This window comes from Argopecten irradians, chromosome 15, assembly GCF_041381155.1.
Source record: "Argopecten irradians isolate NY chromosome 15, Ai_NY, whole genome shotgun sequence".
Taxonomy (NCBI): domain Eukaryota; kingdom Metazoa; phylum Mollusca; class Bivalvia; order Pectinida; family Pectinidae; genus Argopecten; species Argopecten irradians.
Genome location: NC_091148.1, coordinates 30905578 through 30928886, shown reverse-complemented (window position 1 = coordinate 30928886; position 23309 = coordinate 30905578). Strand labels below are relative to the sequence as shown.

Here is a 23309-nt window from a genome sequence, read left to right as displayed (position 1 = left end):
AATAAACGCGTTTTCCCATTTAAAGATGTTCCACTGCTGACACATGGTATTTTCTTTCCCTGTCAAAAACAGAAACAGACTATTTATTATTGTTTCTTCAGTTACAAAAGTTACTTACTTTACACCATTACTACCATTGAAAAATTTGAGCTTCTTATTTTATTTCAAGATAAAAAATATAAAAAAAATAATTAATTGTATCCCGAAAAAAATCCGTTACACTATGTTCTATATGGAATGAAGTACTGATAGCGCATGTACCAAAAACAAAATAAATTGTTTTATGTTATTTTCTGTGTTATTAGACATATACATACACGATTAAACATCAGTTATTGTTAAAATAGTGAGTATCGTTTATACTCTGTCGGCGGTGGAGCACCTTTAATAAATCAGTATTCTGTCTCTATGCTTAATAAAAAATGGGTATTAATTCAGTTCTTTACAGATCTTTGTTTATCTTCTCAGTCTGAAGGGGATTGTTTTAACTTTTCCCCCATGGCTTGTGTTGGTAAAGTCACTTAATGTTAAAAACAAAAAGTGAAAGTGCTAAATACTAAACAACAATTCTAATAATAATTCATCTGATCCAGATTTGGTTTAAGCCTGTAACGCAAATGTTATATAAAATAGAACACGTAAATGTCCAGAATGGTTAGCGTGGAGATCTGGCAGACAGTAGGTATGATCTGATCATTATTGTTATTTTTTGTTATTTTTTATTGGTATTATGTTAAAATAAATGAAATATACCACTTTTAGTAAAGCTACAAGTACTTTAATCTGACGACTTGAAAATGACTATTAAGAGGGCGTGCATACTAACTGGATATGGTTACACATAAAAATAACAATAACAGGTTTTTTTCAGCACGTGTTAATAAATCAGTTCCGGTAATGAATATTTCACTCAATATAAGGGAGACAATCATTGTGTTTACTATACCTTGGTATACCAGGAGTCGCCATGATGACGTAGGTTGAGCACGAGATACACCGGAAGTATAGCTTCAGACGCTGACATGCCCTGTGAGAAGAGACAAAAGAAACTTAATTTTGTCATAAAATGGATGGAAGGAATGCGACATTTCCTCAACATTAAAATATTGAGGCCAATATTACGTCGTGTTCACTGTATATCATGACTAAAAGAATCTTTCCCTTCCTAGAGGGTGTGACAACGAAATCCTAACCCGAGAGCTATTACCATAAACGTCCAACCCGAGGCTTGCCGAAGGTTGGACATTCGGGAATTTCCCCGAGGGTTGTGATTCCATTGTCATACTTTCATAGGTAGGGAATGGTTATTTTTCTCTCATATACAACAAGAAAAAGCAGATATTACATCCTAATAAGAAGCAGTTTCACGGCGACATGGACATGGTTCCGTCGTCTGCACGTCAAAAATGATGACGTCATCGACAATGCAAGCCACGGACACACCGCATGCGATCCCTGCACCTCTGTCAACGGCTCACGGACTGACCGTCTGTTGACCTCGGGTCACAGAATATTACGTCATGACGATTGTTCAATATATTGCACCTCCTTTATATATGACGTCACAGTGATTATTTATGAAAAGGCGAACGTCGTATGCAAATCATGACTATTTACTTAAAAGTAAATCTAGTGAATTCGTAAAATAATCCATTATTGTTTCGTTTGATATTGAATGATTAAATTGTATTATATCAGAACTGACAATCGTTTACAGTTACGATACAAAAGGAAACTTACAATATGTACTAAAAGATTTAATATGTGTTCGAAATTTGTTTTTCAAGAATCTTGAAATTTCGCTGGGCCGTTTACAGAGGTGAAATTGTGGTGCCTGCAATGAAGTCATAACGTCACGTAATTGCCTTCAGGTTCAAAAGGTTAGCGCGCGCAATCTGTCATACCCTAGAGGTTGAAAGAGAAATCTCTCACGGCTGAAACAGGTGAGAAATCATTGAATGGTGGGGAAAGTTACGCTCACAACCCTATACAATCGATTTCTTCTTCAATTCTAATATTCTGCATTCTATTATGAAATAATTTATTTGTATCCTCGATAATGCGGGGGTTACTATCACTGTGGATAGTATGTGCCTTAGGATGTCCAAGACTCCAAAAATTTCCAATGAAAAGAATTTAAATTGAGTTTTTTGAGTGTTTTAGGTCCAGTTGTAGTACCTGACAACGAAGGCGCACATCGGCTTATTAAAAAGAGTACTTGGTATGAAGAAAAACACTACTAATCCTAGTCGACTTATCATGATAATTTTTTGCGAGATAATCATCTCACTAAATATTTTAAAATTGGTGGCAGGAATATGTTACCATAGAAATCCACACTTGGTTGTTGTGATATATGTGTTATCGATTCAAATAAATACATAAATGACATCGGCGGTATGTGGTTCAATGTGTTTGTAGCTAGTATCCTAATTTCTTTAAGTTGATTTAAATGCTGTTAACATGAAATTTATAGAGACCTTTTATAATATGCTGGGGACATATTTGTTCCAGGCAACAGAAAAATAAAGCAAATTTTCATGAATCTGTAGTAGAATATCATATTGAAATCCAAATATAGTAGATTTGTTTATTTGATTGTGTAAGAAGTACAATATAATTATCCTAAACCATCATATTATTGATTTCTGTGCTTACTGTACTATGTATACTATGTACATGTATTTGTTTAAACCTATGTTCTGTAATTGTTGCACTTGGTAAATAAAATACTATACTAGGAAGGAGCTGAGCCCCTTCGATACTGTACGGGTTGTCACTGCCACCCGTAGTCATATCCAAATCCACGACAGAGATATCAACCCCTGGGATATCGAGGATGCGGAAAAAATATATTGATAAAAATACAACTTTTAAAAAAAATAAAAATCTGATAAATATCATCCCTTTGCTTACCATCCTCGACAGTTCAGGGGATACAATTACTGTCGTTATCTCCGTGGACACATTGAAAGAAACCCTTAAAATATCGACAATGAAGGCTTACTTCGTTATTTTTACCAGATTTTGCCTTATTGAACGGTAAAATGTGTATAAATCAAACGTACCTGTTGATTTCTCATGCTATCAGTAGGCCATCCATAGTTAATGTTGTGAAATGACCAAGGAAGTACCTGTAGGCCGGACATTCTGTAGGCCTCAAGGCATACGTACATCACCGTGTGGTAATGACCCCGGAACTAGGTACCCCCTGAAGCGAGAGTGAGAAAATCAGGATTTGACTAGAGCTAAGATCATAACTATTATCTGCATTTTGAGATGTTTTTGGATACTAACGTTTGGTACACGTGATTCCGAATATATCAGCCACACATTGATATATAAATGGTTTTCGAGAAGTGTCACAAAAAACTTACTAGATGTAAACATGCCACCACACCAAGGGAGGTACCGACGTAAATCGCCTGTCGTTCGAACAGATGCTTGAAAAGAACTTTCCATCGACCATAAATACATATTTTAGTGTTACATTACTCTATAATGATTTATAAGGGTAGATTCACAAGAAAAATACTTCCTTAGCCCCATCTATTTATGTTATAGGAGCAATGTAAAATCTCGGTGGTGTACGGCTCGTAGCTGATATTTTATTTGGTGGGTGTACGGCTCATAGCAAACGAGGTGTACGGCTCATAGCGACCTCAATATCGCTAATAGACCCTTCCGGGATAAATCTCGCACATGCGCATAACCCACCAGGGGTGGCAAAAGGTTTGTTGATAGTAACCAAGATGGCGGCGCGCGAACCTTCAAAAGAGCAAGTACCACCACTATCGCTAGATGTGATACCGTCACATCGTCCCGTGATTGAAAACCATAATTTACCACCGTATGCGGACATTAACAATTCTGTTTTATCATTAACAACACATCCTGACATCCAATTTAATGATATTTATCAGTTCATGATTGAACGAAGGAGACCTGCACTGAGAGAAGAACAGGATGAACGAAACGTGAATTCTTTTCGTACCATGGATAGAGCGGTATCCCATTTTCAGGCAGGAGATGTGCAAGATATAAAATTGGCACAGGTTGGTTGTGTTCTGGTAATTTTTGTTGCTCACGAAATCATTAACCTAAATTATAACCACGTTAACATCAACAGTACAGTACAGCTACTGTACATTATATATGCAAGGGTAGACCGTAGGCTTATATCCCATCATCATAATCACATTACCCATAACAAATTAGCTATTAAAGTGGATGAATTTTAAATATTCTCCTATTTTGTGAGGTTTGTCAACAGAACATGTGATGTAAAATTGCAAACTTTGCTCACTTGAATCTATTACTATTACAGTAACCCTGATTTTTTTCTTGCCATGCTGTGATGCATTCCTTTTAATTAATTAAATTTATTGTTCTTATGTTCACAGATTGATACAGATGTCACCTATTGCACAGCATCAGTATTAGCTTCCATGAAAAAGCAGAAATACAGAGTGTACATTTGTTTGTACCAAGATAAACCAGCCCATGCCCACTGTCAGTGCCCCATAGGGTAAGCGTTTTGTTGATGATGTATATTACAGCAAGTATATAGATCAAGTGGCATATGTTGTACATGAAGCAATTTCTCACTTAGCTGTAGACACATGGGTCATTGGTTAATGAAAGGAAAAGGTCCCTAAATTCAATTGTCATGATATGTAGATATGTAAAGAACTCTAAAGAAAGGAAAATGATTTTAAAAAGTGGACAATTAGAAGTTACATTTTTTTCAACAATAGATGAGTATTTTTCCCTTGTTTTACAGACTTGCACAGTGCTGTAGCCATGTTGGTGGACTTTTATTTGCGCTGAATGACTTCAACAGGGAAGTGGCTATACAACAAAGCACTTTATCATGTACATCCAAATTGTCCAAATGGAATGTGCCTAGGAAGCTAACTATGAAGCCATGTCCTTTAAGAGACCTCAAATTGAGCAAGCCGACTCTGGAACCTGAGAAACCTTCAAGGACAGTTCTCGAGTTTGATCCTCGGCATACATCTGACAAGATGTTGGATTATAACCACTATGCTGAGAAAATGAGGGAGCTGCGTTCCATTTTTCCAAACACAGGTGTGTATATACATATATATTTATAAAAGAATATAACACAGTTTAAATGTGCAAGCATTACTCAAGTTTATTGATCAACATAAAGCCAGCTTCATTTTGTTTTTACTTTAACACACATGTATTTATACAATGACCAAATTATGCAGAGATCAACATTAATTAAAATTGATTCAAAGTTTTATTTTTTTAAAATTAATTTGAGAATTTAGACAACATGAAGTTAATTTCATTCTTCTGTGTATGGATATGATATACTGAGTGTTTACAGGAATTTTTTATAAAATGTATTAATACTGCAGGTATGGCACACCTTGCTATCATACCAGATAGTGTCCCAGACTTTCTGGAGGAGGAAGAAGTGACTACCACAAAAAATGAAATGGAAGCCAGGCTTCAACAGCTTATATACACAGCTAATACGTGTAAGCTCTATGTGTCTCATCGAAGTATGCTTAATGATGATTAAGCAGAAATATTATGCAGAAAAGTAAATTTGAACACTTGCGAAGTAATTTTTAGTTTGAAATACATGTATTATAACCTGGAAAAACTCAAAGTCTTATATTCTTACATCTAAAGATAAAATTGACTGCATATTTCAAAAATATATACAAATGACAGAGTGCCCTGGTTGGTATTTGTGACCAGATGCCTTTATCTTATTTATTGAAATAACATCTTGTTATGTTTAGGGTTTTTGCAAATAACTTGGCATTTTTTGTTCTTGTATTATACAGATACCTGTTTATAAAGACCACTTGATATTGTTCTTAATCTATCTTAATTCATTTCAAATATAGGTCTCTTTTAAGAATTTCCTGTCTGTGTAAGTTACATTTTTCTTGTTCTATGAGTGGTCTTTGTACAGGTGTGTATAAAACGCGGAAGTATACTATTTAACAAGATTAACTAATACTAAATAAAACAAAGAGCAACATTAATAATTCATATTGATTCACAAGGTACAATTTTGTCATATTAATTGAAGTTAATTTGTATTTTGTGTATCTTTACAGCAATTCCTTCTACCATTGATAAAGAACTTCAGGAGTATGTAGAAAAAAATCCTCGACAGCAAAGAGAGAGTGAACTTTGGCTGGATCTCCACGAGGGAAGAATCACAAGTTCCCGCTTTGGAGATGTTATGGCATCAGGACCATCACCTAACAGCCTCATCAAGGAGTTGTTAAATGGGTCATCTTTGAACAAGTAATTATATTACATAAAATAATTTTGCTACCTAAGATTTTTGAGTAAAGTGTTTTGTGTTTATTATCCAAGATATTCACCTACATACAATGTATAAGCTTTTTTGTGTATTAGCGCGCCAGATACACATGTAAAGCTTAAAAAGTATATATGTACATATTACATTTTATGTAATATCTAATGTAATTAGAACTGCTGTTTGTCTATTATCTATGAAATAATTGAAATCTCACAATCTAATTCAAACTTATGTAATGAAGAAAAATGGCATAATCTATGTTTTATTTACTTTGCACTTTTTCACTTTTTATTAATAATGGATTTAAAATTATTTCAATTACAATCTACAGGTACAGTACATTACCACCTTCTGTCCAATGGGGAATAGATATGGAGCAGAGAGCGAAGGTTGACTACATGGCAGTAATGGAATCATTTGGTACTCCCATACAGATAGAGAATACTGGCCTGTTTCTTCTCCAATCTGCTGCGTTTTTAGGAGCAAGTTGTGACGGCAAAGTTATCGACCCCTCCATGCCAAGTGAATGTCAAGAAGGAGTATTGGAGATTAAGTGTCCTTTCAGTATAAATGGACAAAAAATCTGTGAAATGGAGGTCCTTGATATTTTAGAGAAATTTCCATCATTTTACATGAAAACAACTGAAGAAGGCCCAGAACTGGATAAGTCTCACAAATACTATGCACAAGTACAAGGAGAAATGGCAGTGACTGGATTGCCATGTGTGACTTTGTAGTTTGGACCAGTGCAGGGAAAAACAACATCTGTTCTCAGAGGATTCAGTTTGATCCAGAATATGTTTTTAATATGCTTCCTAAGCTTCAAAACTTTTACTTTAAGTTTTTATGTAAAAATTAAAACTTCATACATCAGTGTTATGTTCACTGCAATGTCATTTATTGACAGTTTTTATACTACTGTATAAATGAATGACATTTTTGGAAGTTATATGTACATCAAAAGCTAGCATCTTGCAAAGGTTTCATGGTGTAAAATATGATAACATTGCATGATTTATTTGTCAATATAATCACTGTGACTGTAAAAAGATGACATTCATGTTTTTATATAACATGATATGAAACAAAATCAGACAGTTGGCTCCCTTCCTCTCAATGATATTGGGCTGACTATTTATACACATATTCTGCTCTCATCTTGGCAAGGATAGTGTGATTTACTAATTATGATTTATATATACATGTAAATATTAAATGCCTTGATTTGTTTATAAATATCAATATTTGAACTGTAAAACATTGAATTATTTATTTGTCAATATAATCACTAAGAAAATCCCATTCCTGTTTTTCTACAACATGATGTAAATAAAAATCAGACAGTTGTCTCCCTTCCTCTCAATGACATGGGGCTGACTATGTTTAAATGACTATCTTTTAATGCGGCGTAAAACACCAATTACCTAACTCAATGGCATATTTAGGATTCTACAATTTTATCTGCTGACAATATAAGAATTATTAATCTAATTGAAAGCAATGCCATTTTCAGTTCAAAACAACAGAAAAATTATTTGCTGTCGGTAACAAGAGGAACATCAAAATTTGTAAGCCAGCAAGCAACCTGGAAGCACTTGGATGCAATTGGTGCAAGAGAAAAGTGTAATACACCATCAAACAAATGAAAATTCTTGACTCTACCGATGCTTCTTTCAACGTGTATTCTTACTTGAGCGATTTCTTGGGTTTCAAACACTTCCTTAATTGTAAATTGATTACTTTTTCCTTTAAAAGGTGGTATGTTTAAAGTGCAAAGCCTTTCTTTGAGCAAATCTGCAATTGTAAACCCTTTGTCTGCCATAACATTGTCCCCTGGTTCTAACAAATCAAGAAGTCCACTTTCAATAACAATTTGCCTGTCAGAAATTCTACCACCCCAAGCCTCTGATACAAATGAGATGACTCCGGAGGGAGTTATACCTATTAAAAATTTTAGGGTATTATGGTGCTTGTAATTTGAAAATGTTAAATTTTGATTGATTAAACTAGAAGATCTCTGAATGAAAATTTCAGTACAGTCTAAAATGATACGTACATTTTTAAAAGGCTTGAATACTGATGGAGTTGTTTGTTTGACAAGTTCTTTAGATGGAAAAACATTAATCAGTTTCAATTCTTCATACAAAAGACATATCCAGGTCACAAACATATTAGAAAAAGTGGTTTTAGAAATACAAAATCTGTCTGATATATCCTGAACAAATAGTCCAACTTTAAGTCTGATCATCACTGCAAGAAACTGATCAATTAGAGGAACAGATGTCTTCATTGGTCGCTGCCTGTCTGTTGTTGCTGAGTTCTTTCCTCCCCAAAATGTCATTTTCTCTGCTTTTGGTAACAAATAACTGTAAAAAAGATAAAGGGCACAATTTTTAAAATTTATAACTTATACAGCCAAATAATGGGAAAATGAATGCAGAAAATGATATATATGATGTAAATTCACTATATGGAGATAAACCTAGCAGCCCATTTCTTTTAGTCTTACTAGTAATAAGATGCCCATGTACATTTTGTACATGGATATCAAAGATTGTCAGAACAATTTGCATTAAGATACTTGATGATGAGGGTAATTCACATATTAATTTTATTACCAGGTATGAAATACATGTATAGAAAATGACTATTGGAATTTAACTGAATGGTTACATGTTGCAAGTGGGGTAATATATCTATATGCTGTTTGTAGTTCTACAAATAAGCCAATTGTAGCAAACACTTACTTGAAAAGCCAAAGAAAGACAGCAAATGATGGCAGTCCTGTGTAGAATCTGGTGGCTTTATCATCATCTTTAATCTTATCGACGCCCCATCGCAACCGTTTCACTTCACTTCTTAAATTATGAATTTCTTCCCTCAGCTTTAAGTTCTCCTCCAGAAGGGGGTCATCTTCACATTGTACACCTATTTACAGTTTACACCAATAGATAGTGGAGTTAATTAAGTGAATTAATAAAAATACAGAACAATTATACATGAACACACAAATTTAAGTTTAAATTATAAAAAAATCTTTATGAAATGATTATCATTTGTTGAAAGAAATGAAAAATAAGACTTGACACATTTATTTATAGGTATAAGTAGACCATGGATTTCTGTAGTGTACACAAGTACAAATGTACTCTATGTATTACATATTCCTAAAACGAATGATCGTCCCTGTATTCATCACCAATACTATAAGATGTGGTTTCCATACCTATGTTTTCAAACGTCTTCCTTTCATCAGTATTTTTTTGCAACGCATCAGCCATGCAGTAACTGTGTATTGACACAGAAGCATTTAGCATATCTTCTACCATTTGCTCCTGTACCACTGCAGCTTCCTTCAGATTCTGAAATAACAATAAACGTTAATTCTTAAAGTTTGTAACATGTCATAGTAACCTAGTATTGGAATAAGCCTATAGATACCTTGATCTCTGGTGGTTTTGCTTATCATTTTATCAAGTATAACTCTCCACTCTGTTTTACTATACAACCCTTATTAAACTAGACAAATTAATTATACTATAGCCTACCTTTTGGCGTGACCACAGGAGCATGTAAATACCGTTAATATAGTATTATTGATCTAGTTTCATCACTGTACGTCATATTCTATAGTATTACTATTAGGATATGTTGTACTGATGGGCTGTGGTTTTTCTCCGGGTACTCCGGCTTTTCTCCACCATCAAACCTGGCAAGTCCTATACATAACCCTGGCTTCGCGGTTTATTAAGAATACACTGTTTTTTTCTTTATGGCTCCATAACGTAAAAAAACCCATTACAGTTAATCCTTAAATAAGGCTATAATAACGGTATATAGTTATAGAAAGAGGGAAAACAGTGTAAATAGTGAAATCAGGACCTGTCATATAGATTGATGGCATGGTCGACTTACTATTTACCTTTGATAGATCCCGGCGAGTGACACGTTCATGTCTTCTTTCATCTACTGTCTTCTTTTTGTAACGGAATACTGTTGGCGAGTAGTCAATGTCATCCCGTTCATCTGAGTGCCACCTGTAATATGATTTATGGAAATGTTCAATTTTAGTCAATTTATTTTATAGATCGGCGCATATAATACTTGTAAGTATATATGGAGTATATTCATGACTACACTAGTAGCTATAGCCTTAGGCATCTGTCTCAGGCCATGTTGACCAGACAGATCATGTTGACCAGACAGATGTACAATGAAGCGTGCTGCCCTGTGACTATCTGATAGGCTTATCGTGATTTATTACCTAAGTTTAATTTCTGTGTATCGCGATTGTAAATACCTTGAATATATTATTATTAAATGATCATTAATGTATTCCCTATAAATCTGAGATTGTCAAGGTGTATGGGGTCACTCCCTCAGTACTCTTACTGAGTGCTGGGTCACACTTAACACAGGCGTCTGCTTCAGGTTTTGGAAAAACAAAATATCCTATATACACACATGTATAGTTAAGATAGTAGGGGTAGGATATTTTATTTTTGCAAAACAAGAAGCAGACGCCTGTGCACTTAGTGATTCGGAATAAAGTACTCAACATACAATTCTGCGTTTGACTTCTACAGTACACTACATCAACTCAACATGACAGAGAATTAAAGAATAAAATAATAAAGATTAACACACCCTGTGACAAAGTGCTCGGAGCAGACGTACGAATTTACGGTTGGCTGCCAATTCTTTCTGTTAATTGACTTGATCCACGATCTTCTCTTGTGTTTACCTTCTGGGAACTTAAAAAAAGATATGTTTCTTTCTTTTGCTGCCTGGTTCGCGCGGTTTGTACAACCGAACACACTGCAACTTTTCACCATGTTGTTGACAACGTACTGACGTCGTCAATGTAAACATTGCCACCCCTAGGTCTCTACGCGCATGCGCCGGTAACTGTCCCGCAGTTAAGCCGGAAGGGTCTATTTATCATAAAGATAATAAATGAGATGTAAAAATGTATAAAAAATGTTTGTCTGATGAATATACATATCTTACGGCGGCGTATTAGGGCCACTATATAATTTAATTTATCTTGTACGTACACAGATAGTATCTTGTACGTACAACTTAGTATCTTGTACGTACAAGATAGTATCTTGTACGTACAACTTAGTATCTTGTACGTACAAGTTAGTATCTTGTACGTACAAGTTAGTATCTTGTACGTACAAGATAGTATCTTGTACGTACAAGATAGTATCTTGTACGTACTCAACTTAGTATCTTGTACGTACAACTTAGTATCTTGTACGTACAAGATAGTATCTTGTACGTACAACTTAGTATCTTGTACGTACAACTTAGTATCTTGTACGTACAAGATAGTATCTTGTACGTACAACTTAGTATCTTGTACGTACAACTTAGTATCTTGTACGTACAAGTTTAGTATCTTGTACGTACAAGATAGTATCTTGTACGTACAAGTTACTATCTTGTACGTACAAGTTACTATCTTGTACGTACAAGTTACTATCTTGTACGTACAAGATAGTATAATGTTGAAACTCTCGGTATTAAAGGCTGTGGCTGATTTACTGTCCCACCATGGTATCGCATGAAGCTATACGTATATTACGAAAAAAGAATACCTTGCGACATGTTGTGAGTGGAGTTGTAATGCTGTGATGAAGTTTCCGAACATATAGATGTAAATGTTTATAACAGAGTATTAACTATGATCATCATTTTGACAATAATTGATGTGTGTATATATGTCTAATATAACACAAAAACATATATGAAAATAATTTGTTTTGCTTTTGTTGTCTGTGCAATCAGTAAATCATTCGAATTAGGGCATAATGCCTAAAATTGTTTTCGGAGGCAGTTAATTATTTTCAATACTACTATTCTGAAGTAAAATAAATGCTCAAACTTTTCCAATAATGGCACAAGTGTGAAGTATTTAACTTTTATTACTGAAGAAAATTACGAATTTGTTTGCTCCTCTTTTTAATAGATAAAACTTATCATTCATCGGAGATGTATCATATCCATTTTATCACTAAATGTATCTTGTTATAAAACAAGCGACTATACAGTTTCCTCGGAAGGAACTATACAGTGTCAGTTTCAAAATAATGCAAGTGACTATACAGTTTCAACTCATAATCCGGCAATTTCATATTACGATTGTGAAAAAGATATTGTCCTCATTAATATATATCTATATTTTTAATATTGTCAAATAAGTTAATAAACCTGTAATCGTACTTGAAGCAATGCAAATTAGACCAACTATCTTTAATTACGAAAAATATCAGGCGGGTGACTCAATTCTGCGCGGTGATGAACAGCAGTTCAACTCAACTTGTATGTACAAAATACTAAGTTGTACGTACAAGATACTATCTTGTACGTACAAGATACTATAAGTTGTACGTACAAGATAGGAACTTGTACGTACAAGATACTATCTTGTACGTACAAGATACTAAGTTGTACGTACAAGATACTATCTTGTACGTACAAGATAGTATATCTTTTTCATCAGATGGCATATAAAGACAGCGAATATATATACGTACAAGATACTATCTTGTACGTACAAGATACTAACTACGTACAAGATACTAACAAATTTCCCGACAATACGTACATCTATATATAGATACGTCGCTATCTGGATAGTAAAAGATAGGAATGCTGAGAAAATTGAAAAGTTTTGGTTTAAACATATTTTATTGTCAATTCAATAGACAAAAAAAAAAAAAAAAAACAGGCAAAAGTTATTACAACTTTGAAAAGCCTTCTCGTAACATACAATGATATAACAAGAGAAATATGTATTGACAATATTAATAACATTAAATAGAAAATTTACATTTTTTATACAACCAAATTCTTTTGCTGGACTTTATAAATTGATGCACGTGTCTGAAAATACTTTGGATTATATGATCAGAATATAGCAAGTTACCGCGTAGTGAAAATTTCAAATTTATATCAACATTCAAGTTTCTGATAAAATAATTCTGCCATTCAAATATTTATTACATTGGAAAAAAATGATAGGCACTCTTACACTTATGACCACAGATACAATTTAGACTGTTGATGAGGTTTGCACGAAACACGTTTAACTGACTGCACCGATGTCTTAACTTTGCATGTACAACATTTGTATTCGTGTCACCAAAAATTGTAGTAGGCTGGATCTTTTTCATCATAATTATATGACATACTTTTTTTTTAAATTTCTAATGAAGATAATGATCTAGCCGCTTCATCCAAGTCATTCCACATACATGCAGAGAAGAATGTATAAAAGAAGATTTAGTTAGAGAAAGTCTGTGAAGAGGAATTCCATAATTGCTGTTAGTCCTTAAATCATAGTAATAAGCATCAGCGACTTTTGGACAAAGAAGTGAATGGAGATAGTTTGGTGTTAATTATTCTCGATTTTGTAGACTAAACTGTAGGTTTTATCATTTGCGTCTCTAAGAAAGTATCTCAAGGCCCGGTTCGGGTGGCCGAGTGGTTATGGTGTCCCGACATTTCCGCAAGCCCTCCATCTCAGGGATATGGGTTCGAATCCCATGTGAGGCAGTTGAAAGTTACTGATCGCTGGATGGTGTTTTTTCTCCGGTTACTCCGGCTTTCCTCCACCAACAAACCATGCATGTCCATTAATGACCCTGACTGTTAATAGACGTTAAAACTAATAAAACCAAAACCAAACGTTTCCTAATATAAATCATCCGCTTCTTTATATTTCTAAACTTGACAATGGATTAGGTACCAATATATATATATTAGTAAAACGCATTACCATCTCGACAATTTCGCGGATAGTGAATATAATTGGATCTACAAACGATAACGTGGGAAGGAAATTAGTGCGTTTTGTACGTGGCTTTATGTTGCAGTTCACTGGTTACGAGAAACAAACAAACCCCAATTTTATGCATGATTGTAAACTGTTAGTAACATTTATAATGTGATAATGATACATATGAGGCATTACTTTAAGTCTTAAATAATTATCCTTTTTGTTTTCACCAACCCATCACTGAAAAGATATAATATAGTAACTATAAGCCGTACAACTCGCTTCATCCAAGTCATCCCATAGTGACTATGTGCCGTACACCTCCAGAGATAAGCATTTGCTATGAGCCGTACACCTCCTTCGCTATGTGCCGTACACCATTGCGATTTTTTACATAAATGAGACGGGCTGAGAAGTTTTTTTCTTGTGAATCTACCATTATATATCACAATAGAGTAATGTAGTACTAAAATATGTATTTATGGTCGATGGAAAGTTCTTTTCCAGTATCTGTTCGAACGACAGGCGATTTACGTCGGTACCTCGCTTGGTGTGGTGGCATGTTTACATCTAGTAAGTTTTTTTGTGACACTTCTCGAAAACCATTTATATATCAATGTGTGATATATTCATAATCACGTGTACCAAACGTCAGTATCCAATAACATCTCAAAATGCAGATAATAGCTATGATCTTAGCTCTATTCAAATCCTGATTTTCTCATTCTCGCTACAGGGGGTACCTAGTTCCGGGGTCATTACCACACGGTGTACGTGTAATGTCATTAACCAAATCAATAAAGTATAGGATTCCTTAAACACTAATTATATTTAGAAACATTAAACCAAAAATATGATATTATGTGAATCTTTCATATATAATGTTTAATTTATACTTGATTATTTTATGAATGTTAATTATCTTCAAAATTCGCGTCCCATGTGTGGATTTGGCTTAGAAAAGCGAGAAATAATCAAAGAGAAAGTAAAAAAGACCCAGGACAGAGACGTAAAATGTAAGCTTAATCTATAGACCAAGGACAGAGACGTAAAATGTAAACTTAGTCTATAGACCCAGGGCAGAGACGTAAAATGTAAACTTAGTCTATAGACCAAGGACAGAGACGTAAAATGTAAACATTAGTCTATAGTACCCAGGGCAGACACGTAAAATGTAAACTTAGTCTATAGACCCAGGGCAGACACGTAAAATGTAAACTTAGTCTCCAAGACCCAGGACAGCGGAGTAAAATGTAAACTTAGTCTTTAGACCCAGGGCAGAGACGTAAAATGTAAACTTAGTCCAAAGACCCAGGACAGCGGAGTAAAATGTAAACTTACTCTATAGACCCAGAACAGCGGAGTAAAATGTAAACTTAGTCTATAGACCCAGGGTAGAGACGTAAAATGTAAACTTAGTCTATAGACATAAGGCAGCGACGTAAAATAAAAACTTAGTCTATAGACACAGGGCAGAGACGTAAAATGTAAACTTAGTCTATAGAACCAGGGCAGCGACGTAAAATGTAAGCTTTGGCTATAGACCCAGGACAGAGACGTAAAATGTAAACTTAGTCTATAGACCCAGGGCAGAGACGTAAAATGTAAACTTAGTCTATAGACACAGGGCAGCGGAGTAAAATGTAAGCTTAGTCTAAAGACCCAGGACAGCAGAGTAAAATGTAAACTTAGTCTATAGACACAGGGCAAAGACGTAAAAATGTAAACTTAGTCTATAGACCCAGGGCAGAGACGTAAAATGTAAACTTAGTCCAAAGACCCAGGACAGCGGAGTAAAATGTATACTTACTCTATAGACCCAGAACAGCGGAGTAAAATGTAAACTTAGTCTATAGACCCAGGGCAGACACGTAAAATGTAAACTTAGTCTATAGACCCAGGGCAGAGGCGTAAAATGTAAGCTTAGTCTATAGACCCAGGGCAGAGACGTAAAATGTAAACTTAGTCCAAAGACCCAGGACAGCGGAGTAAAAATGTATACTTACTCTATAGACCCAGAACAGCGGAGTAAAATGTAAACTTAGTATATAGACCCAGGGCAGACACGTAAAATGTAAACTTAGTCTATAGACCCAGGGCAGAGGCGTAAAATGTAAGCTTAGTCTATAGACACAGGGCAGAGACGTAAAATGTAAACTTAGTCTATAGACCCAGGGCAGAGACGTAAAATGTAAGCGTAGTCTATAGACACAGGACAGCGGAGTAAAATGTAAACTTAGTCTATAGACACAGGGCAGAGACGTAAAATGTAAACTTAGTCTATAGACCCAGGGCAGAGACGTAAAATGTAAACTTAGTCTATAGACCCAGGGCAGAGACGTAAAATGTAAACTTAGTCTATAGACCCAGGGCAGAGACGTAAAATGTAAACTTAGTCAATAGACCCAGGACAGAGACGTAAAATGTAAGCTTAGTCTATAGACCCAGGGCAGAGACGTAAAATGTAAACTTAGTCTATAGACCCAGGGCAGAGACGTAAAATGTAAACTTAGTCTATAGACCCAGGGCAGCGACGTAAAATGTAAACTTAGTCTATAGACCCAGGGCAGAGACGTAAAATGTAAACTTAGTCTATAGACCCAGGACAGCGACGTAAAATGTAAACTTAGTCTATAGACCCAGGCAGCGACGTAAAATGTAAACTTAGTCTGTAGACCCAGGGCAGAGACGTAAAATGTAAACTTATTCTATAGACCCAGGACAGCGGAGTAAAATGTAAACTTAGTCTATAGACCCAGGACATCGGAGTAAAATGTAAACTTAGTCTATAGACCCAAGGCAGAGACGTAAAATGTAAACTTAGTCTATAGACACAGGACAACGGAGTAAAATGTAAACTTAGTCTATAGACCCAGGGCAGAGACGTAAAATGTAAACTTAGTCTATAGACACAGGGCAGAGACATAAAATGTAAACTTAGTCTAAAGACCCAGGGCAGAGACGTAAAATGTAAGCTTTGGCTATAGACCCAGGACAGCGACGTAAAATGTAAACTTTGTCTATAGACCCAGGGCCGAGACGTAAAATGTAAACTTATTCTATAGACCCAGGACAGAGACGTAAAATGTAAACTTATTCTATAGACCCAGGACAGAGACGTAAAATGTATACTAAGTCTATAGACCCCGGATGGATACGTAAAATGTAAACTTAGTCTATAGACCCAGGACAGAGACTGCAAAATGTTAAACCATTTAGTCTATAGACCCAGGCAGCGACGTAAAATGTAAACTTAGTCTGTAGACCCAGGGCAGAGACGTAAAATGTAAACTTAGTCTATAGACCCAGGACAGCGGAGTAAAATGTAAACTTAGTCTATAGACCCAGGGCAGCGACGTAAAATGTAAACTTAGTCTATAGACCCAGGGCAGAGACGTAAAATGTAAACTTAGTCTATAGACCCAGGACAGCGGAGTAAAATGTAAACTTAGTCTATAGACCCAGGACATCGGAGTAAAATGTAAACTTAGTCTATAGACCCAAGGCAGAGACGTAAAATGTAAACTTAGTCTATAGACACAGGACAACGGAGTAAAATGTAAACTTAGTCTATAGACCCAGGGCAGAGACGTAAAATGTAAACTTAGTCTATAGACACAGGGCAGAGACATAAAATGTAAACTTAGTCTAAAGACCCAGGGCAGAGACGTAAAATGTAAGCTTTGGCTATAGACCCAGGACAGCGACGTAAAATGTAAACTTTGTCTAAAGACCCAGGGCAGAGACATAAAATGTAAACTTATTCTATAGACCCAGGACAGAGACGTAAAATGTAAACTTATTCTATAGACCCAGGACAGAGACGCAAAATGTAATACTAAGTCTATAGACCCCGGATAGAGACGTAAAATGTAAACTTATTCTATAGACCCAGGACAGAGACGCAAAATGTTAACTTAGTCTATAGACCCAGGCAGCGACGTAAAATGTAAACTTAGTCTGTAGACCCAGGGCAGAGACGTAAAATATATAAACTTAGTCTATAGACCCAGGACAGCGGAGTAAAATGTAAACTTAGTATATAGACCCAAGGCAGAGACGTAAAATGTAAACTTAGTCTATAGACACAGGACAACGGAGTAAAATGTAAACTTAGTCTATAGACCCAGGGTCAGAGACGTAAAATGTAAACTTAGTCTAAAGACACAGGGCAGAGACATAAAATGTAAACTTAGTCTATAGACCCAGGACAGGGACGTAAAATGTAAACTTAGTCTATAGACCCAGGGCAGAGACGTAAAATGTAAACTTAGTCTATAGACCCAGGACAGCGGAGTAAAATGTAAACTTAGTCTATAGACCCAGGACAGCGGAGTAAAATGTAAACTTAGTCTATAGACCCAGGGCAGAGACGTAAAATGTAAACTTAGTCTATAGACACAGGACAGCGGAGTAAAATGTAAACTTAGTCTATAGACCCAGGGCAGAGACGTAAAAATGTAAACTTAGTCTAAAGACACAGGGCAGAGACCTAAAAATGTAAACTTAGTCTAAAGACCCAGGGCAGAGACGTAAAATGTAAGCTTTGGCTATAGACCCAGGACAGCGACGTAAAATGTAAACTTTGTCAGATGACCTAAAAACAGCAGAATATGTCTTGTTTCTTGATGAATAACAGATATATTTCATGGAGAGGGGTGGAAACTCGGAGATTTTTCATGAGTGGGGAAAAAAACATATGAACTGAACACGATGAATACGATGAAAAATGAGGGAAAAAAACTTTATATCATAATACGTTTATTTATTGTCGGAAGCCTGACGACACATGGAATTATTCTGGTCGCCGTGTATCCAGATATGTAGATCATCGTATAATCTTTGTTTGACTGGAACTCTATGGACCTCGGCACAAAGCTGACAAAATGTCCGACTTCCTGTTGGTACATTGTAATAGTATCTCCTCCATTGAAAATAGTTCTCAAACGAAGTTTTACTTTTAGCAAGTTCTGTCAGAAATGCCGCTAAACTTGAGATATTGTTGAAGTTGGCCGTGTTTATGTAGGAAAGAGGAGGGACAAACAGGGAGTAATCCTCCACGCCCCTAACAACGGGTATGACGTCAGCTTGTGCACAATAAATCTTAAAACATTTCTCAGTGACGTAATCACGACAAAGAGAGTTCTCAAACGAGAGATAAAATTTATATCTATCACTAAGCATTTTTTCACAGTCTTTTATTTTGTCTGTAGGGCATTTCCTAGATCCAGTTCTCGAGTAGATATCTACATTAGTGAAGTTCTGTAACTTCTCAGTGAATTGGTCTCGTCTGCTTGGGACGTTTGGATGAGACACAAACCAAGCAGTTCCCTGGTTCTTTTCTTCCCAATGACTTCTGAGTAGTATCCGCTCTGTGTCTTTTACTTGTTTAAATAACATTGTGCCGTAAGTATGAGTAAAATCAGCGTCTCTCCTGTAGGAAATTGTCCAGTTAAACTTCCGCCTCCAGTTCTGCAGTCTTGGTTGAAGAAATGGCGGCTCCATGCCATGATAAATCCACGTTTGACCAGTTGGTTTATGTGGTGGGTGTCTGGGGAGGCTGTAACTTCCATCAAATATTACATATTGACTTGTGGAGTACTCCTTATAATGCCTTCCAAACGTTATAGAACATTTGTGGGAACACGTTTTGAATATTTCTCGTCCAGTCCATTTGTTAGGGTTAAAGTAATGTATTCTGATATCACTGTCGATGATTTTATATCTCTTGCTGTTGATTTTTCGATAAAGTTGAACTGGTAACGATGGATACGAGGAAACATGTCCATAACAAGTCCGTTCATCACGTGAACACAGCCACGAGTATGACGTCATCACGCCGATGTACAACAACGTCATCAATACAATGATAATAATCAGTTTCAAAGCGTTTGGTGAAAACCTGTCGGGGTTTAAAAAGAAAACATTAAATAAGAATAAATCAAACGACATATAATAATTTTACCAGATTTCAGTTAATACACAATGTGAGAATAATATTTTCAATGTGATCTGTTCAGTAATTAAATTTGTCTCGTTCATCCTGTCTCTTGTTGACAATGTGCGTTCGATGATTTAGGAGATGATTCGTCTACTGAGACGGAAGATTTGTACTGATGCTCGACCTTCATCGATTAACTATAGAACAGCTAGACTGATACTAACTTCAGTCCCAACAGACAGACGATTTTTCAGTTGAAGAAGAGATAATTCTGGTATTGATGAATGTATTTTAAATCATTACCTGGGAGCACGATGTGTGGCCATGATGACGTAGTCTAAGCTCGAGATACACCGGAAGTACGCGTACGATTTCAGACGGTGACATACCCTGTTTAAAAAAGTAAAAACATTCCTTATATAAGTATTAGCTTCTCAAACAAAATAGGGAAATTAAACAGTGATATAATGACAGACAATGCAGTTTGTTTGTCAAAAGCCTTCCAGGTGACAATTTGTTTATTATTAATTTTTAAAAGCTACAACGCCTTCGAATGATGAATTTTGGCTCCGGTATGGGACTATTGGTATAGTCCAAAGGGACTATATTTACGAGTATTCTTACTTGGAAATTCTGAACTTTCTGTACTCAATTTATAAGGTCTAGTAATATATTTTGATTTTATGTAAACTAGACGTAACTCGTGTGAAAAAATATATCACATTCTTTCTCTACATCTCTTTTCACAACGCTTTCTCACTCTCCCCCTCCCCCCTCTCTCTCCTCTCCAAAAAAGTTTTATTTTACATTTTTTGTCGTATTTTGTCGTCATCATCTGATGTTTGTATATCATTTTGTATTATTAAGAAAAGGACTGAATGAGGTGATGTAACTCGTGCCCGATCCTTTTGTCATTCAACCATAAAATATGTTTCAATTAAAGTGAAAAGTTGAGCAAAGGAAGGCTAAAGTCGGTAAAAATGGTGATAATATATCTAATCTAAGTTCTTTTGAAATAGAAAAATAAAATTTCCTGTAAAAATTGCTCTTCGTGCAAAGAAGTTAATTTATGTTATGGGAATCCTAACATGTCCTCCCGGTTGGCTATGTCTGTGTTGACATTTCAATGCAGCCTCGCTTTCAAAGAGTTATTTTTAAAAATATGCTAAATTTACACGGGGATTTTCCATAACTTCAATGGTCAAAACTAGACGACGTAAGTAAAACTGGGTCGCCGTTTTGATATGTAAGGACTTTTGGAAGGCCAAAGAACGCATTTACACTGGTTTTCTTTGCGCGACAATTCACTTTAAATTATATGCATTACACTATAACTAAAATTAACCAAGTTAAAAATCAATAAGAAACTATAAATGGGACAATTTTACTACAGATGTTTTAAAAGTCTTTATTAATATAAATCTAAAAACTAAAGCAAGTTACATTATTTCTATTAAATATTTACATTTATAAAGGTGAAAAATAACAACAAAATGTATTCTGCAACAGCTTGACAATAATTGACAGTTACTGATTCGCTGATCACCTACCAGGTGAGTTGATTTACCTGTGATCCATTTTGAGACTCCCTTTCAACACACCTTAACCCCTATGAAAACACCCCACCCTATACCCAGAGTTGGTGTTGGGAGAAGAACCCATGGGCAGTATTGGGTTAAGATACTATTTCGCCACACTGGTCATGAATTGTTTTATTACCTGTAACTAACATCCTGACTTGGGTATACAGGTACTAGACCAATACATGTAATTCAATTTTATTCCTTTATTACCCAACCGATTAGTGAAGTAAAGAATGAATAAAATGTCTATACATTGTGAAATCTATATCCTAAGATATAGAAGTATAAATTTTGTTGTAATAGCTACGTGTACATAATGTACCAGCCCTCACCAGATTTTGTAAATAGTTTGAATATTTAATTGTATTTTGTTTGCAAAACTACATGACAATATGTTTACTTATTTAAGAAGGTGTCCTGTTTTGAAGAAAAATCAATAAGATGTATATTATGACAAATTTTAGAATGTGACATGAAAGATTTAGTTTAGTTATTGATACATATATACAAGAATGTACAATTAAAATTATAGAACTAATGATAATTGAACTGGTAAATAACCAATGAAGTGTAAGCCGTATTACTCGGAGAAAAATTACCGACCTACGGTCAGTACTTGCCAACTGTCCCGCTCAGCCACCGCAGACCCTAGACCTTTACGAACTTGTGTAAATCTACACTGGAAACAACACTGTTGTTGTGACACTTTTATTTGTATTAATTAAATTAAAAATTAATTTTTATTTTCAAAGCTAAAGTGTAACATAAATTTGTATATAGATTTATATATTTAAAATATTCTTTGAGATAGAAATTTCATCATAGTAAGGATAATAACTTTTATTTTGAAATATGAATTCATCGTGAAACAACTGTCAACAATCACAATATTACAGGTATTTCAATTTAAGTTAATTGATTAAAACTAATTATCGTTATGTGTATTACAAAGCAGCCACTAGCCTTCAATATGTATGTTTGGGACGACTGGTTCGCCCGTTGTCAGTATAATGTGACCGGGTGGGGTGTGTTGCTTGGTGTCTTCGGCGGCATGCTTCAGTGATATAGCACTATAAAAAGGGCAATAGTTCCACTATACAAGAAGACACAACATGAATATACCGCCAACCTGATTAAAATCATATCTTCGATTACGCTCTGATACTCTACGCTCCAGTACTGGAGCGTAGGGTATCAGAGCGTAATCGAAGATATGATTTTAATCAGATTGATATACCGCTGTCTCTCACAACATACACGCAACACACAGCATACATGGGAGGCCGTCCTTACATGACCATAGCTGTTAATGTGTACCCAATCCTCTTTGTCCAATATCAAAAGGCAAATAAAAGATGTTTAAAAAAAATGAACATTCTATGGTGTTTTAAGTCGCAGGGTCTACACTGATCTGAGATTCAGTTATAGTTTTCATAATTATGGACCCACCAGGGTGCCAATCTATTCTGTATTTGCATATTACAGAGTAGTTATCTGCTCTTGCGGGTAGGTATTGATTGTGACGTCATGTGTTTGTGAGCGTAACGTCAGACATTTCGGAGAAAACGACGTGAATTGTGCTCATAAAATAATGACGTAACAATCGATACCTATCAGCAAGGGAGCTTACTCTGTAATATGAAAAGACGGAAAAGACCATTTTAGATGTTTTGGGGG

General features: G+C 35.4%; 2 protein-coding genes across 10 annotated transcripts in view; one reads left to right on the top strand and one right to left on the bottom strand.

The window, feature by feature from the left end:
* LOC138308825 (alpha-(1,3)-fucosyltransferase C-like) overlaps window positions 1–23309 on the bottom strand; it is a 45673-nt gene that overhangs the window by 2603 nt on the left and 19761 nt on the right. For 3 of the 9 annotated variants that reach the window (XM_069249840.1, XM_069249837.1, XM_069249841.1), the window contains exon 2: window positions 947–1027. In XM_069249840.1, the coding sequence (XP_069105941.1) occupies window positions 947–969 (23 nt within the window). In that variant the 5' untranslated portion in view covers window positions 970–1027. Of the gene's footprint in view, window positions 1–946; window positions 1028–3068; window positions 3212–7195; window positions 8686–9066; window positions 9248–9545; window positions 9682–10241; window positions 10357–10966; window positions 11259–18869; window positions 20011–20352; window positions 20440–23309 lie in introns of those variants that run through there. The other 6 variants (XM_069249838.1, XM_069249842.1, XM_069249836.1 and 3 more) reach the window with 5 other exon arrangements.
* LOC138309574 (uncharacterized) lies at window positions 3679–5557 on the top strand. The gene is made up of 4 exons (XM_069250801.1): window positions 3679–4055; window positions 4404–4528; window positions 4784–5091; window positions 5391–5557. Exons 1-4 carry the CDS (start codon window positions 3753–3755, stop codon window positions 5555–5557), a joined length of 903 nt encoding a protein of 300 aa, XP_069106902.1. The 5' UTR covers window positions 3679–3752.